The 15254-nt window shown below is 40.9% G+C and overlaps 1 protein-coding gene across 5 annotated transcripts in view; it reads right to left on the bottom strand.

Moving 5' to 3' along the window:
• LOC124353249 (protein slit) overlaps nucleotides 1-15254 on the bottom strand; it is a 697541-nt gene that overhangs the window by 237893 nt on the left and 444394 nt on the right. For 4 of the 5 annotated variants that reach the window (XM_046803175.1, XM_046803178.1, XM_046803176.1 and 1 more), the window contains one exon: nucleotides 3854-3925. In XM_046803175.1, the coding sequence (XP_046659131.1) occupies nucleotides 3854-3925 (72 nt within the window). Of the gene's footprint in view, nucleotides 1-2804; nucleotides 3092-3853; nucleotides 3926-15254 lie in introns of those variants that run through there. The other variant, XM_046803179.1, reaches the window with a different exon arrangement.

Below are 15254 nucleotides of genomic sequence, written 5' to 3'. Positions count from 1 at the left end.
AGCAGGGCTGAGGCGAGCTCACCGTTTTAGTTATACGTGATTGACCAAGGACACTGCATTCACGTCCAGAGTCCTTGTGAATCTTGTGATACATGTATGATACCGCAGAGCAGGGCTGAGGCGAGCTCACCGTTTTAGTTATACGTGATTGACCAAGGACACTGCATTCACGTCCAGAGTCCTTGTGGATCCTGTGATACATGTATGATACCGCAGAGCAGGGCTGAGGCGAGCTCACCGTTTTAGTTATACGTGATTGACCAAGGACACTGCATTCACGTCCAGAGTCCATGTGGATCCTGTGATACATGTATGATACCGCAGAGCAGGGCTGAGGCGAGCTCACCGTTTTAGTTATACGTGATTGACCAAGGACACTGCATTCACGTTCAGAGTCCATGTGGATCCTGTGATACATATATGATACCGTAGAGCAGGGCTGAGGCGAGCTCACCGTTTTAGTTATACGTGATTGACCAAGGACATTGCATTCACGTCCAAAGTCCATGTGAATCTTGTGATACATGTATGATACCGTAGAGCAGGGCTGAGGCGAGCTCACCGTTTTAGTTATACGTGATTGACCAAGGACACTGCATTCACGTCCAGAGTCCATGTGGATCCTGTGATACATATATGATACCGTAGAGCAGGGCTGAGGCGAGCTCACCGTTTTAGTTATACGTGATTGACCAAGGACACTGCATTCACGTCCAGAGTCCATGTGAATCTTGTGATACATGTATGATACCGCAGAGCAGGGCTGAGGCGAGCTCACCGTTTCAGTTATACGTGATTGACCAAGGACACTGCATTCACGTCCAGAGTCCATGTGGATCCTGTGATACATGTATGATACCGTAGAGCAGGGCTGAAGCGAGCTCACCGTTTTAGTTATACGTGATTGACCAAGGACACTGCATTCACGTCCAGAGTCCTTGTGGATCCTGTGATACATGTATGATACCGTAGAGCAGGGCTGAGGCGAGCTCACCGTTTTAGTTATACGTGATTGACCAAGGACACTGCATTCACGTCCAGAGTCCATGTGGATCCTGTGATACATGTATGATACCGTAGAGCAGGGCTGAGGCGAGCTCACCGTTTTAGTTATACGTGATTGACCAAGGACACTGCATTCACGTCCAGAGTCCTTGTGGATCCTGTGATACATGTATGATACCGTAGAGCAGGGCTGAGGCGAGCTCACCGTTTTAGTTATACGTGATTGACCAAGGACACTGCATTCACGTCCAGAGTCCTTGTGGATCCTGTGATACATGTATGATACCGTAGAGCAGGGCTGAGGCGAGCTCACCGTTTTAGTTATACGTGATTGACCAAGGACACTGCATTCACGTCCAGAGTCCTTGTGGATCCTGTGATACATGTATGATACCGTAGAGCAGGGCTGAGGCGAGCTCACCGTTTTAGTTATACGTGATTGACCAAGGACACTGCATTCACGTCCAGAGTCCATGTGGATCCTGTGATACATGTATGATACCGTAGAGCAGGGCTGAGGCGAGCCCGGTTTAATTGGTATAAAACGGATGTTGGAATCTCTTGGACAAGAAATATCCGTGGCCATAAACAAATAACATTCGTAAAAAAATATATACAAAAATAATATTTTACGTTATTATTATTATTATTATATTACTATTTGTAAGGAGAAAACATAGTTTCAAAAGCAGCAACACTGCCAAGATTGTATAGGTGTAAAGCTGTATAAGTTTCCTAATATAAAGTTTTCACTAATATGTTTTAGGAAAATAGTTTTTTTTTGTTTTTATACGTAATTTTCTGCATACGATCATTATTACTTATGTAATTATTGATTCCTGTAATACTAACACAGGTTCGATAACACTATCCTAGCATTTGGTTAAACACTTAATAGTCAATAATAAAGATTATAAATAATTCATCAGATATTGTGGACCACCAATACAAATATTCGGAGAGTATGCAAGTGGACACAACTCGTATTACCGTCCCTAAATGGATATATTGGCCCCACTCACACGGCTTTTTACCAGCGAATATAGTGAGTAAGGGCAACTACACATTCAAAGTAATAACTCTGAAAACTGCTAACAATAATATTATTTTATTACAGTCAATAAATTATAAACTACAACCAAGCCTTAAACTAAATGCTAAAAGCTTTTAACTATAAAATAATTCATCGCTTAAAATTACCTCGAAATATTTTATCCATTCAACATGGACATAATTTCTAAATATTATACATCAATCAACTTTTACGAAAATCTAGCTCGCAGTAATAAAACAGACTGGGAAATGTTGTGAAGTGGTGCACCTGAGTGACGTCAGAAACAGTAAAAAAACAAAATAAATATATTTGTCCCTTACGGCTCACTTGTATTCAGCGATAACAATCTCTGATCTGTAAGCAATGCAAATGTGGCGTCGCGACGCTGCGGAGGCGGCGAGCGCGTCGTGGTTAATGCGGACCACGTCGTCGCTCCCGTGCCGCGCCGCTCTGATTGTCAAGTTTTCACCCGGAAAATTGGATTACATTCCTGAGTACAAAGCCCGGGGCGGCAGACACACCACATTCTCGATTGTTCCGAGGACTTCGAGTTCCAACCCTGATTACTGTAGGTTTCGCCTGCATTTGGTTCGGTAATTATACAACTTCTCTGATTTCGCGACTCTACTCTCAGCGCATTGTGCCAATGAGATACAATTTTACCACTTGGATGATTTCAAGGTTCCAACAAGTTCTTAGTTTAAATTTAGCAACACAGAGATAGTTAAATAGTCGAGCTACTCACAATCTGATCAGATGGGGCATACTGCCGAACAGCAGATCAGGCAGATGTCGCAACTCTACTCTCAACTTATTGTGCCTGAGATACAATTTTACCACTTGGATGATTTCAAAGTTCCAACAAGTTCTTAGTTTAAATTTAGCAACACAGAGATAGTTAAATAGTCGAGCTACTCACAATCTGATCAGATGGGGCATACTGCCGAACAGCAGATCAGGCAGATGTCGCAACTCTACTCTCAACTTATTGTGCCTGAGATACAATTTTACCACTTGGATGATTTCAAGGTTCCAACAAGTTCTTTGGTTTAAATTTAGCAACACAGAGATAGTTAAATAGTCGAGCTACTCACAATCTGATCAGATGGGGCATACTGCCGAACAGCAGACCAGGCAGATGTCGCAACTCTACTCTCAACTTATTGTGCCTGAGATACAATTTTACCACTTGGATGATGTCAAGGTTCCAACAAGTTCTTTGGTTTAAATTTAGCAACACAGAGATAGTTAAATAGTCGAGCTACTCACAATCTGATCAGATGGGGCATACTGCCGAACAGCAGACCAGGCAGATGTCGCAACTCTACTCTCAACTTATTGTGCCTGCGATACAATTTTACCACTTGGATGATTTCAAGGTTCCAACAAGTTCTTTGGTTTAAATTTAGCAACACAGAGATAGTTAAATAGTCGAGCTACTCACAATCTGATCAGATGGGGCATACTGCCGAACAGCAGACCAGGCAGATGTCGCAACTCTACTCTCAACTTATTGTGCCTGCGATACAATTTTACCACTTGGATGATTTCAAGGTTCCAACAAGTTCTTTGGTTTAAATTTAGCAACACAGAGATAGTTAAATAGTCGAGCTACTCACAATCTGATCAGATGGGGCATACTGCCGAACAGCAGATCAGGCAGATGTCGCAACTCTACTCTCAACTTATTGTGCCTGCGATACAATTTTACCACTTGGATGATTTCAAGGTTCCAACAAGTTCTTTGGTTTAAATTTAGCAACACAGAGATAGTTAAATAGTCGAGCTACTCACAATCTGATCAGATGGGGCATACTGCCGAACAGCAGATCAGGCAGATGTCGCAACTGGTTGTTGTTGAGCCTCCTGCAACCAATGGTACATCATATTAGTAATAAGCAGATTAACTGAATAAAAACAGGAGTGTTGGTAATAGTAAACATAAGATTTGATACGCCAGATTCAAACTATTTAGAAATCAGAGTAGCAATAAAAAACTTTATACTTGTTAGTAAATATATTAACTATATAATGTACCCAGAGGGGGCCAGAGGCTGTTTTATACTTATCACTAGAACCTACACTAGGAATCCAATTGATGTACGGGACAGTCGATATACCATATTAACTATATAATGTACCCAGAGGGGGCCAGAGGCTGTTTTATACTTATCACTAGAACCTACACTAGGAATCCAGTTGATGTACGGGAAAGTCGATATACCATATTAACTATATAATGTACCCAGAGGGGGCCAGAGGCTGTTTTATACTTATCACTAGAACCTACACTAGGAATCCAGTTGATGTACGGGAAAGTCGATATACCATATTAACTATATAATGTACCCAGAGGGGGCCAGAGGCTGCTTTATACTTATCACTAGAACCTACACTAGGAATCCAATTGATGTACGGGACAGTCGATATACCATATTATTAAAAAGGATGACTTGGTGTGGATGAGACTCCCTTAGTGTTAGATATTCTTGCAAGGTTAACCGTGCGGAAGTACCATCCAGGGTGGCCTGAACACATTACACCCTCCTGTTATCTGTAGCGGGGGACATAGACAGGCGGTTTCATCCATCCAGAATATCCCGTCACTCCAGAAGTGGTGTGGAAGTCATAGTACGAAGTTCAGTAAGTGCCTTTCTCAGCTTTTGGTACTAAGTAAATAAATATTTAGAAACACTCAAAGAGAAACTGACAACTATAATTCCGATTACAAGTAAATCAATACAAACATCGGTTTATGTACCATATAAACAAAAATATCCAAAACTGTTTTATTAAAAAATATTTAATTTAATTTTAAATAAAAAATGCTTAATATTTTGTAATTTACTAAGATAATAAAAAGTCAATTTTTTCAATAAATTAAAAAACAAATGACTTTATTGAAAACTAGTCAGTACAAATATCACTCAGTGTGAAATCACTAGTTGACTAATAATGTTTTATACACATCAACAATTGATCATGTTAATTAGGAAATTTGTTCTCAGCCTTAATTAATTCAATTGTTTAATTATAGTCTTACCGATAGACCGAGCGGCTAAGTCATTAATTATCGTCTATGTTTTATGATTAAGCGATTCTTTCATTATGCTATTAATTGTCGTACTTCACGAGGCACGAGTGGCCAGAGCCAAGAAGGTCGAGTAGAAAATCATTGCGCAAAAAGAAAATTGATGAGCCAATCTGAGCGAGCGACAAGCAAAGGGCGTGCTGTGCAAACATTTACTCGAGGAACACTCTAGTTAAAAGCGGCTGATAGATGGCAGAAATTAAACACAATAAAGCAGCAGAAAGAACAGATGCATATGAGCGAGTCCGAGACATAAATCTGAGTTATGACGGGACAATAGCGGAGTGAAGTTAGCGATGGAGATGATTGATGGCCATGTGTGAGAGAGAGAAGACACGAGAGACAGGCAGAGAGAGAGAGTGTGTGTGAGAGAGTGCGCACAGAAAAGTGGTAAAACAGCGCACAATATAACTGCTAGTGTCCTGTACAAGAACCCTTCTCATCTCCAATGCACCGAGTTTGGCGGACCAGAATGTGGACAAACACGCGGCAGACGCTACCGCCGTCCCTCAAACTTGGAGAGAGTAATAGTAAACAGCGCACAATATAACTGCTAGTGTTCTGTACAAGAACCCTTCTCATCTCCAATGCACCGAGTTTGGCGGACCAGAATGTGGACAAACACGCGGCAGACACTACCGCCGTCCCTCAAACTTGGAGAGAGTAATAGTAAACAGCGCACAATATAACTGCTAGTGTTCTGTACAAGAACCCTTCTCATCTCCAATGCACCGAGTTTGGCGGACCAGAATGTGGACAAACACGCGGCAGACACTACCGCCGTCCCTCAAACTTGGAGAGAGTAATAGTAAACAGCGCACAATATAACTGCTAGTGTTCTGTACAAGAACCCTTCTCATCTCCAATGCACCGAGTTTGGCGGACCAGAATGTGGACAAACACGCGGCAGACGCTACCGCCGTCCCTCAAACTTGGAGAGAGTAATAGTAAACAGCGCACAATATAACTGCTAGTGTTCTGTACAAGAACCCTTCTCATCTCCAATGCACCGAGTTTGGCGGACCAGAATGTGGACAAACACGCGGCAGACACTACCGCCGTCCCTCAAACTTGGAGAGATAAATAGTAAACAGCGCACAATATAACTGCTAGTGTTCTGTACAAGAACCCTTCTCATCTCCAATGCACCGAGTTTGGCGGACCAGAATGTGGACAAACACGCGGCAGACACTACCGCCGTCCCTCAAACTTGGAGAGAGTAATAGTAAACAGCGCACAATATAACTGCTAGTGTTCTGTACAAGAACCCTTCTCATCTCCAATGCACCGAGTTTGGCGGACCAGAATGTGGACAAACACGCGGCAGACGCTACCGCCGTCCCTCAAACTTGGAGAGAGTAATAGTAAACAGCGCACAATATAACTGCTAGTGTTCTGTACAAGAACCCTTCTCATCTCCAATGCACCGAGTTTGGCGGACCAGAATGTGGACAAACACGCGGCAGACACTACCGCCGTCCCTCAAACTTGGAGAGAGTAATAGTAAACAGCGCACAATATAACTGCTAGTGTTCTGTACAAGAACCCTTCTCATCTCCAATGCACCGAGTTTGGCGGACCAGAATGTGGACAAACACGCGGCAGACGCTACCGCCGTCCCTCAAACTTGGAGAGAGTAATAGTAAACAGCGCACAATATAACTGCTAGTGTTCTGTACAAGAACCCTTCTCATCTCCAATGCACCGAGTTTGGCGGACCAGAATGTGGACAAACACGCGGCAGACACTACCGCCGTCCCTCAAACTTGGAGAGATAAATAGTAAACAGCGCACAATATAACTGCTAGTGTTCTGTACAAGAACCCTTCTCATCTCCAATGCACCGAGTTTGGCGGACCAGAATGTGGACAAACACGCGGCAGACGCTACCGCCGTCCCTCAAACTTGGAGAGAGTAATAGTAAACAGCGCACAATATAACTGCTAGTGTTCTGTACAAGAACCCTTCTCATCTCCAATGCACCGAGTTTGGCGGACCAGAATGTGGACAAACACGCGGCAGACACTACCGCCGTCCCTCAAACTTGGAGAGAGTAATAGTAAACAGCGCACAATATAACTGCTAGTGTTCTGTACAAGAACCCTTCTCATCTCCAATGCACCGAGTTTGGCGGACCAGAATGTGGACAAACACGCGGCAGACGCTACCGCCGTCCCTCAAACTTAGAGAGATTAATAGTAAACAGCGCACAATATAACTGCTAGTGTTCTGTACAAGAACCCTTCTCATCTCCAATGCACCGAGTTTGGCGGACCAGAATGTGGACAAACACGCGGCAGACGCTACCGCCGTCCCTCAAACTTGCAACATTTGCTGGAGCGTTCATTCGGATACCATCGTGTTTGTCTGTTGCCCTGTATAATTTCGTAACGACTGGTTTCCTTTTGGAGTGTTTGAAGATACGTTTAAACAACAGTTACTCTCGGATATGTTATTTTAAAAGGTTAGTCAAGCTCTTGATAAAATTGGAATTAGTTGACATAATTTTGAGACAAGCTACTTTCCAGCCATATGTAACACATCTGAGCTTCCCTAACACTCTTTGGGCTGTGGGTTTGCTCATTCTGTACAAGGATACAACCACTTCACTGCACTAGCAACCTCCGATTTCAAGGAGTTAGTTTCCTTATAATATGAAGTGGATATGCTATTAATAAAATAAGCATATAAATAAAAATTATTTGAATCGGATAAATAAAATAGAAAATCGGCAAGTACACGTTTTAAACAATCTTTTAAGCCCGTGTCGCGACTTACATGTCCATAAAATGAACATACAGGACAAAAATCAAATGTTTACAACAGATATTCCGCCTCTTTTCTTGTTTAAAATTACCGATAGAGTATAATTTACAAATACCTTTCTTGGAAGAAAAGCAAATAAATTTGTTGTTTCAGACACTAATAAATGCATTGGATCGCAAAACTAATTGGAATAAATTATTTGTTACAGTAATTGTTTAAAACAGTTGTGGAAATTCGGCTATCCAGTAACAAGACATACGGACATTTGATTAAAAAAAAAAACAAATAATTATTTTGTTATTTATCTCAAAAGTCTGTTATTGTTGATATTTAATAATGTTAATTCCGTGTCACTATTTCTGATCGCACCGTAATGCACAAAATTTGAATTATTTATGAAATTATGTATCTCATAACGTCTATTACTAACTCTTTATAAGTAATGAATTTCCAAATACCAAAATCAGTTTTGTTCTCACGCGAGAAAGAAATTTACCACAACTTATCTCGAGTAAAAATAAACTGCTCAAAAGAAAACTAATCGAATATAAATCTACCAAACAATCTGAGATTGTAATCAATCACAAGTGTTGGTAATTCGCAGGGATTCCAAACCACGTGCGTCTGAGGACAGGTCGATAATAACACGCTTGCAGTGAGCAGGAGGCAGTAAATACCGAGTATGGTGGCTCAAATGGGTGGAAGGGTTTACACCGGATATTAGAGTTTAATGGAAGTTACGAAACACGAGTACCATCTGGGCTACAAGTGTTCATGTAAGATATCCCAGTCAGACGTACACGTATATACCAGGAGCGAACATCACAAAACTGTTATACAATATACACTTGCACAACAGTACGTTACATCTATATTGTATTTGTTACTCTTAGTACCATCTGGGCTACAAGTGTTCATGTAAGATATCCCAGTCAGACGTACACGTATATATCAGGAGCGAACATCACAAAACTGTTATACAATATACACTTGCACAACAGTACGTTACATCTATATTGTATTTGTTACTCTTAGTACCATCTGGGCTACAAGTGTTCATGTAAGATATCCCAGTCAGACGTACACGTATATATCAGGAGCGAAAATCACAAAACTGTTATACAATATACACTTGCACAACAGTACGTTACATCTATATTGTATTTGTTACTCTTAGTACCATCTGGGCTACAAGTGTTCATGTAAGATATCCCAGTCAGACGTACACGTATATACCAGGAGCGAACATCACAAAACTGTTATACAATATACACTTGCACAACAGTACGTTACATCTATATTGTATTTGTTACTCTTAGTACCATCTGGGCTACAAGTGTTCATGTAAGATATCCCAGTCAGACGTACACGTATATATCAGGAGCGAACATCACAAAACTGTTATACAATATACACTTGCACAACAGTACGTTACATCTATATTGTATTTGTTACTCTTAGTACCATCTGGGCTACAAGTGTTCATGTAAGATATCCCAGTCAGACGTACACGTATATATCAGGAGCGAACATCACAAAACTGTTATACAATATACACTTGCACAACAGTACGTTACATCTATATTGTATTTGTTACTCTTAGTACCATCTGGGCTACAAGTGTTCATGTAAGATATCCCAGTCAGACGTACACGTATATATCAGGAGCGAACATCACAAAACTGTTATACAATATACACTTGCACAACAGTACGTTACATCTATATTGTATTTGTTACTCTTAGTACCATCTGGGCTACAAGTGTTCATGTAAGATATCCCAGTCAGACGTACACGTATATATCAGGAGCGAAAATCACAAAACTGTTATACAATATACACTTGCACAACAGTACGTTACATCTATATTGTATTTGTTACTCTTAGTACCATCTGGGCTACAAGTGTTCATGTAAGATATCCCAGTCAGACGTACACGTATATATCAGGAGCGAACATCACAAAACTGTTATACAATATACACTTGCACAACAGTACGTTACATCTATATTGTATTTGTTACTCTTAGTACCATCTGGGCTACAAGTGTTCATGTAAGATATCCCAGTCAGAGTCAGACGTTCTCAACCGTTCTGAAAAACTAATACACACATATACCAGGAGCGGACATCACCAAACTGCTATACAATATACACTTGTACAAACAGTACGTTACATCTATATTGTATTTGTTACTCTAAGTACCATCTGGGCTACAAGTGTTCATGTAAGCTATCCCAGTCAGAGTCAGACGTTCTCAACCTTTCTGAAAAACTAATACATAGGCTACGTATACCAGGAGCGGACATCACGAAACTGTTATACAATAATCACTTACACAACAGTACGTTACATCTATATTGTATTTGTTACTCTTAGTACCATCTGGGCTACAAGTGTTCATGTAAGCTATCCCAGTCAGAGTCAGACGTTCTCAACCTTTCTGAAAAACTAATACATAGGCTACGTATACCAGGAGGGGACATCACTAAACTGTTACACAATATACACTTGCACAACAGTACGTTACATCTATATTGTATTTGTTACTCTAAGTACCATCTGGGCTACAAGTGTTCATGTAAGCTATCCCAGTCAGAGTCAGACGTTCTCAACCTTTCTGAAAAACTAATACATAGGCTACGTATACCAGGAGCGGACATCACGAAACTGTTATACAATAATCACTTACACAACAGTACGTTACATCTATATTGTATTTGTTACTCTTAGTACCATCTGGGCTACAAGTGTTCATGTAAGCTATCCCAGTCAGAGTCAGACGTTCTCAACCTTTCTGAAAAACTAATACATAGGCTACGTATACCAGGAGGGGACATCACTAAACTGTTACACAATATACACTTGCACAACAGTACGTTACATCTATATTGTATTTGTTACTCTTAGTACCATCTGGGCTACAAGTGTTCATGTAAGATATCCCAGTCAGACGTACACGTATATACCAGGAGCGAACATCACAAAAACTGTTATACAATATACACTTACACAACAGTACGTTACATCTATATTGTATTTGTTACTCTTGTTTTTATGAACATGACAACTTTCTATAGTATAAAACATTTTTTTTAATCAATTAGGAATACTCTATCGCTTAGCAGAGGCACGGTAGAATTTATGTTAGGTTTACTTTGTAGAACCTCAAAAAATGTTTATAGTTTAATGTATATAGTATTTCATAATAATAGTTCTTCACAAAAATTCAAAAACTTAGTTTTATTTACATTTAACCATCGTTCTACCAAAATATTAACGATCGTATATCGTGAGGAAAAAGAAAGTGGTACTGGATGGAAGGAGAGACGGTTGGGGGTATGAAGGAGGGTATGAAGGAGTGTATGAAGGAGGGTATGCATATTAACTGTTTCATAAAACAGTTAAAACACTTATAAGGTGGAAACTTGGTTCAAATGTCAAACGATCTCAGAATATAATAAACATCCCCAAACAAACAAACAAGCAAAATATTTTATTCTTGGACAGTAAAGTCAGTTAAAACTTGCATAAATCTGTTTTATCCTGCCTAAACTAGAATACTTTGTCTGATTTATAAAAGCGGCTCACGAATTAAATAGGAATTCATATACACGAACCGGAGTGCACGGAGGCAAGGGTGGATATAAATGCTGATATCAGTAAACAATCAGCCACCAGCGGACAATCAGTGGGTATTGTGAGATAAGAGAGACACAATCGCTCAATCAGCAATGGTGGCGCGGTTGTGTGTGTGTGGGGGGGGAGGGGCTTCACTAATTTCACCCCTTCTCTTACCAAAAGACGTTTTGTGACACCTAAGACACTTTATGTTTAGAGTGACAATTGTCAAATGAATTTCTTCTTCGCCTATTTAATATTGTATAATGTATTTGTGTTTTCCATTTGTCAAAAACAATGTATAGGATTAATGAATGCCAGGCTGTCGCTCACAGATGACACGCTGGTCTGACACGACGTGGAGAGTGAGGGTAGCAGGGAAACCACAGGCAAAAACAACGGCATTGGGATTGGGGACTGACATTGACACAGGTACGCCGCGCGGTGTTGTCGTATGGTAAGCAATATTTTAATATTCACGGCAACATTACTATGAGACTGTTAGTAATAGCAAAATGAACACTACACTGTTAACAAAACACAAATTCCATGACAATCAATAAAATTAAAAACCGCAATTAATTAAAAATATTTCTCTAGTTTTTTACTCATGAACATACACGCATATTTCAATAATACTTGTATTTTAAACATACGGGTTGCCTATATAAAGGCCCGTATCGGGCTATCGTATCGGTATCAGCAGACGTATCGGTTTAGAAACTAAATTAGAGGATACGTATTTTACTTATTTATAATAATAAACAATAATAAAGGCAATAATACACTAGCGACTCAATGCAGCCCTGCACACCGTCACATTAGTACAATAATAAACTGGCGATCGCAAGTTGCGCGCCAAGCCGGGATGCGAATAACGAAGTGGTTGACACTAAAGCGACTCAATGCAGCTCTGCACACCGTCACATTAGTGCAATAATAAACTGGCGATCGCAAGTTGCGCGCCAAGCCGGGATGCGAATAACGAAGTGGTTGACACTAAAGCGACTCAATGCAGCCCTGCACACCGTCACATTAGTGCAATAATAAACTGGCGATCGCAAGTTGCGCGCCAAGCCGGGGTGCGAATAACGAAGTGGTTGACACTAAAGCGACTCAATGCAGCCCTGCACTCCGTCACATTAGTGCAATAATAAACTGGCGATCGCAAGTTGCGCGCCAAGCCGGGATGCGAATAACGAAGTGGTTGGCACTAAAGCGACTCAATGCAGCCCTGCACACCGTCAAATTAGTGCAATAATAAACTGGCGATCGCAAGTTGCGCGCCAAGCCAGGGTGCGAATAACGAAGTGGTTGACACTAAAGCGACCCAATGCAGCTCTGCACACCGTCACATTATTGCAATAATAAACTGGCGATCGCAAGTTGCGCGCCAAGCCGGGATGCGAATAACGAAGTGGTTGACACTAAAGCGACTCAATGCAGCTCTGCACACCGTCACATTATTGCAATAATAAACTGGCGATCGCAAGTTGCGCGCCAAGCCGGGATGCGAATAACGAAGTGGTTGACACTAAAGCGACTCAATGCAGCTCTGCACACCGTCACATTAGTGCAATAATAAACTGGCGATCGCAAGTTGCGCGCCAAGCCGGGATGCGAATAACGAAGTGGTTGACACTAAAGCGACTCAATGCAGCCCTGCACACCGTCACATTAGTGCAATAATAAACTGGCGATCGCAAGTTGCGCGCCAAGCCGGGGTGCGAATAACGAAGTGGTTGACACTAAAGCGACTCAATGCAGCCCTGCACACCGTCATATTAGTGCAATAATAAATTGGCGATCGCAAGTTGCGCGCCAAGCCGGGATGCGAATAACGAAGTGGTTGACACTAAAGCGACTCAATGCAGCCCTGCACACCGTCACATTAGTGCAATAATAAATTGGCGATCGCAAGTTGCGCGCCAAGCCGAGATGCGAATAACGAAGTGGTTGACACTAAAGCGACTCAATGCAGCCCTGCACACCGTCACATTAGTGCAATAATACACTGGCGATCGCAAGTTGCGCGCCAAGCCGGGGTGCGAATAACGAAGTGGTTGACACTAAAGCGACTTCAACAATGCAGCCCTGCACACCGTCACATTAGTGCAATAATAAACTGGCGATCGCAAGTTGCGCGCCAAGCCGGGATGCGAATAACGAAGTGGTTGACACTAAAGCGACTCCAACAATGCAGCCCTGCACACCTTCACATCAGTGCAATAATAAACTGGCGATCGCAAGTTGCGCGCCAAGCCGGGATGCGAATAGCGAAGTGAAGATCGCGGCGTTATTGTCCTGTGAAAAATAGTGGCCATAAATCTGCAGCCGGCCTGGCCGGGGCTCCAAAACAAAGATTTACTCCCCTCCTAGCGCCTCGTAAATCGGCTCAAGGTGACGAATAAATTCTTAGCGATAATTTTATCCAGGACACATTGTCCGCCTGCGCATCTCTGCGTTCTGTCTCGGGCGCTGGGGATTCACAGAGAGTTTTGGATTGTCATTGACTCAGTTCAGGAGTATGCGGTTAATTCCTTCAAACTCCCCATCTGTCATAAGTATATTGTATACACCTAGTAATGTGTGTATTGTGTACCTATTATTAAAGGTCTAATAGAATAGAACATAAAGTAGTACATAACCAATCAATAATACATAGTTGTAGCAGCAGGAAACTGTATTTCACAAGCTATGCAACAGCCTCCATCCTCGCCATTTCCTTATCATCCAGAATCCTCCACGCAATATTGCTTCGTTAGCTAATAATTATTAATAGTTGTTTAATTTGATTTAAGTGGAACTCTCTCATGTTGGATTTTCTTTCCCTATCCAAGTGCACCCCGTTACTAATACTAACGTTCACGATAAACTTAGTAGTACAATAATATTTATAATACAGTGGAACGTCAAACTATTGCGATTTTACCTACTCACCGCACAATACTAACGTTCACGATAAACTTAGTAGTACACAATCAAACTATTGCGATTTTACTTACTCACCGCACAATACTAACGTTCACGATAAACTTAGTAGTAGATAATAGTCATATTTCAATGGGAGGTCAAACTATTGCGATTTTACCTACTCACCGCACAATACTAACGTTCACGATAAACTTAGTAGTACAATAATATTTATAATAATACAGTGGAACGTCAAACTATTGCGATTTTACCTACTCACCGCACAATACTAAACGTTCACGATAAACTTAGTAGTACAATAATATTTATAATACAGTGGAACGTCAAACTATTGCGATTTTACCTACTCACCGCACAATACTAACGTTCACGATAAACTTAGTAGTACAATAATATTTATAATACAGTGGAACGTCAAACTATTGCGATTTTACCTACTCACCGCACAATACTAACGTTCACGATAAACTTAGTAGTACAATAATATTTATAATACAGTGGAACGTCAAACTATTGCGATTTTACTTACTCACCGCACAATACTAACGTTCACGATAAACTTAGTAGTAGATAATAGTCATATTTCAATGGGAGGTCAAACTATTGCGATTTTACCTACTCACCGCACAATACTAACGTTCACGATAAACTTAGTAGTACAATAATATTTATAATACAGTGGAACGTCAAACTATTGCGATTTTACCTACTCACCGCACAATACTAACGTTCAAGATAAACTTAGTAGTAGATAATATTCATAATTCAATGGGACGTCACACT

This window comes from Homalodisca vitripennis, chromosome 1, assembly GCF_021130785.1.
Source record: "Homalodisca vitripennis isolate AUS2020 chromosome 1, UT_GWSS_2.1, whole genome shotgun sequence".
Classification (NCBI taxonomy): domain Eukaryota; kingdom Metazoa; phylum Arthropoda; class Insecta; order Hemiptera; family Cicadellidae; genus Homalodisca; species Homalodisca vitripennis.
This window is presented reverse-complemented; position numbering and strand designations above follow the sequence as displayed.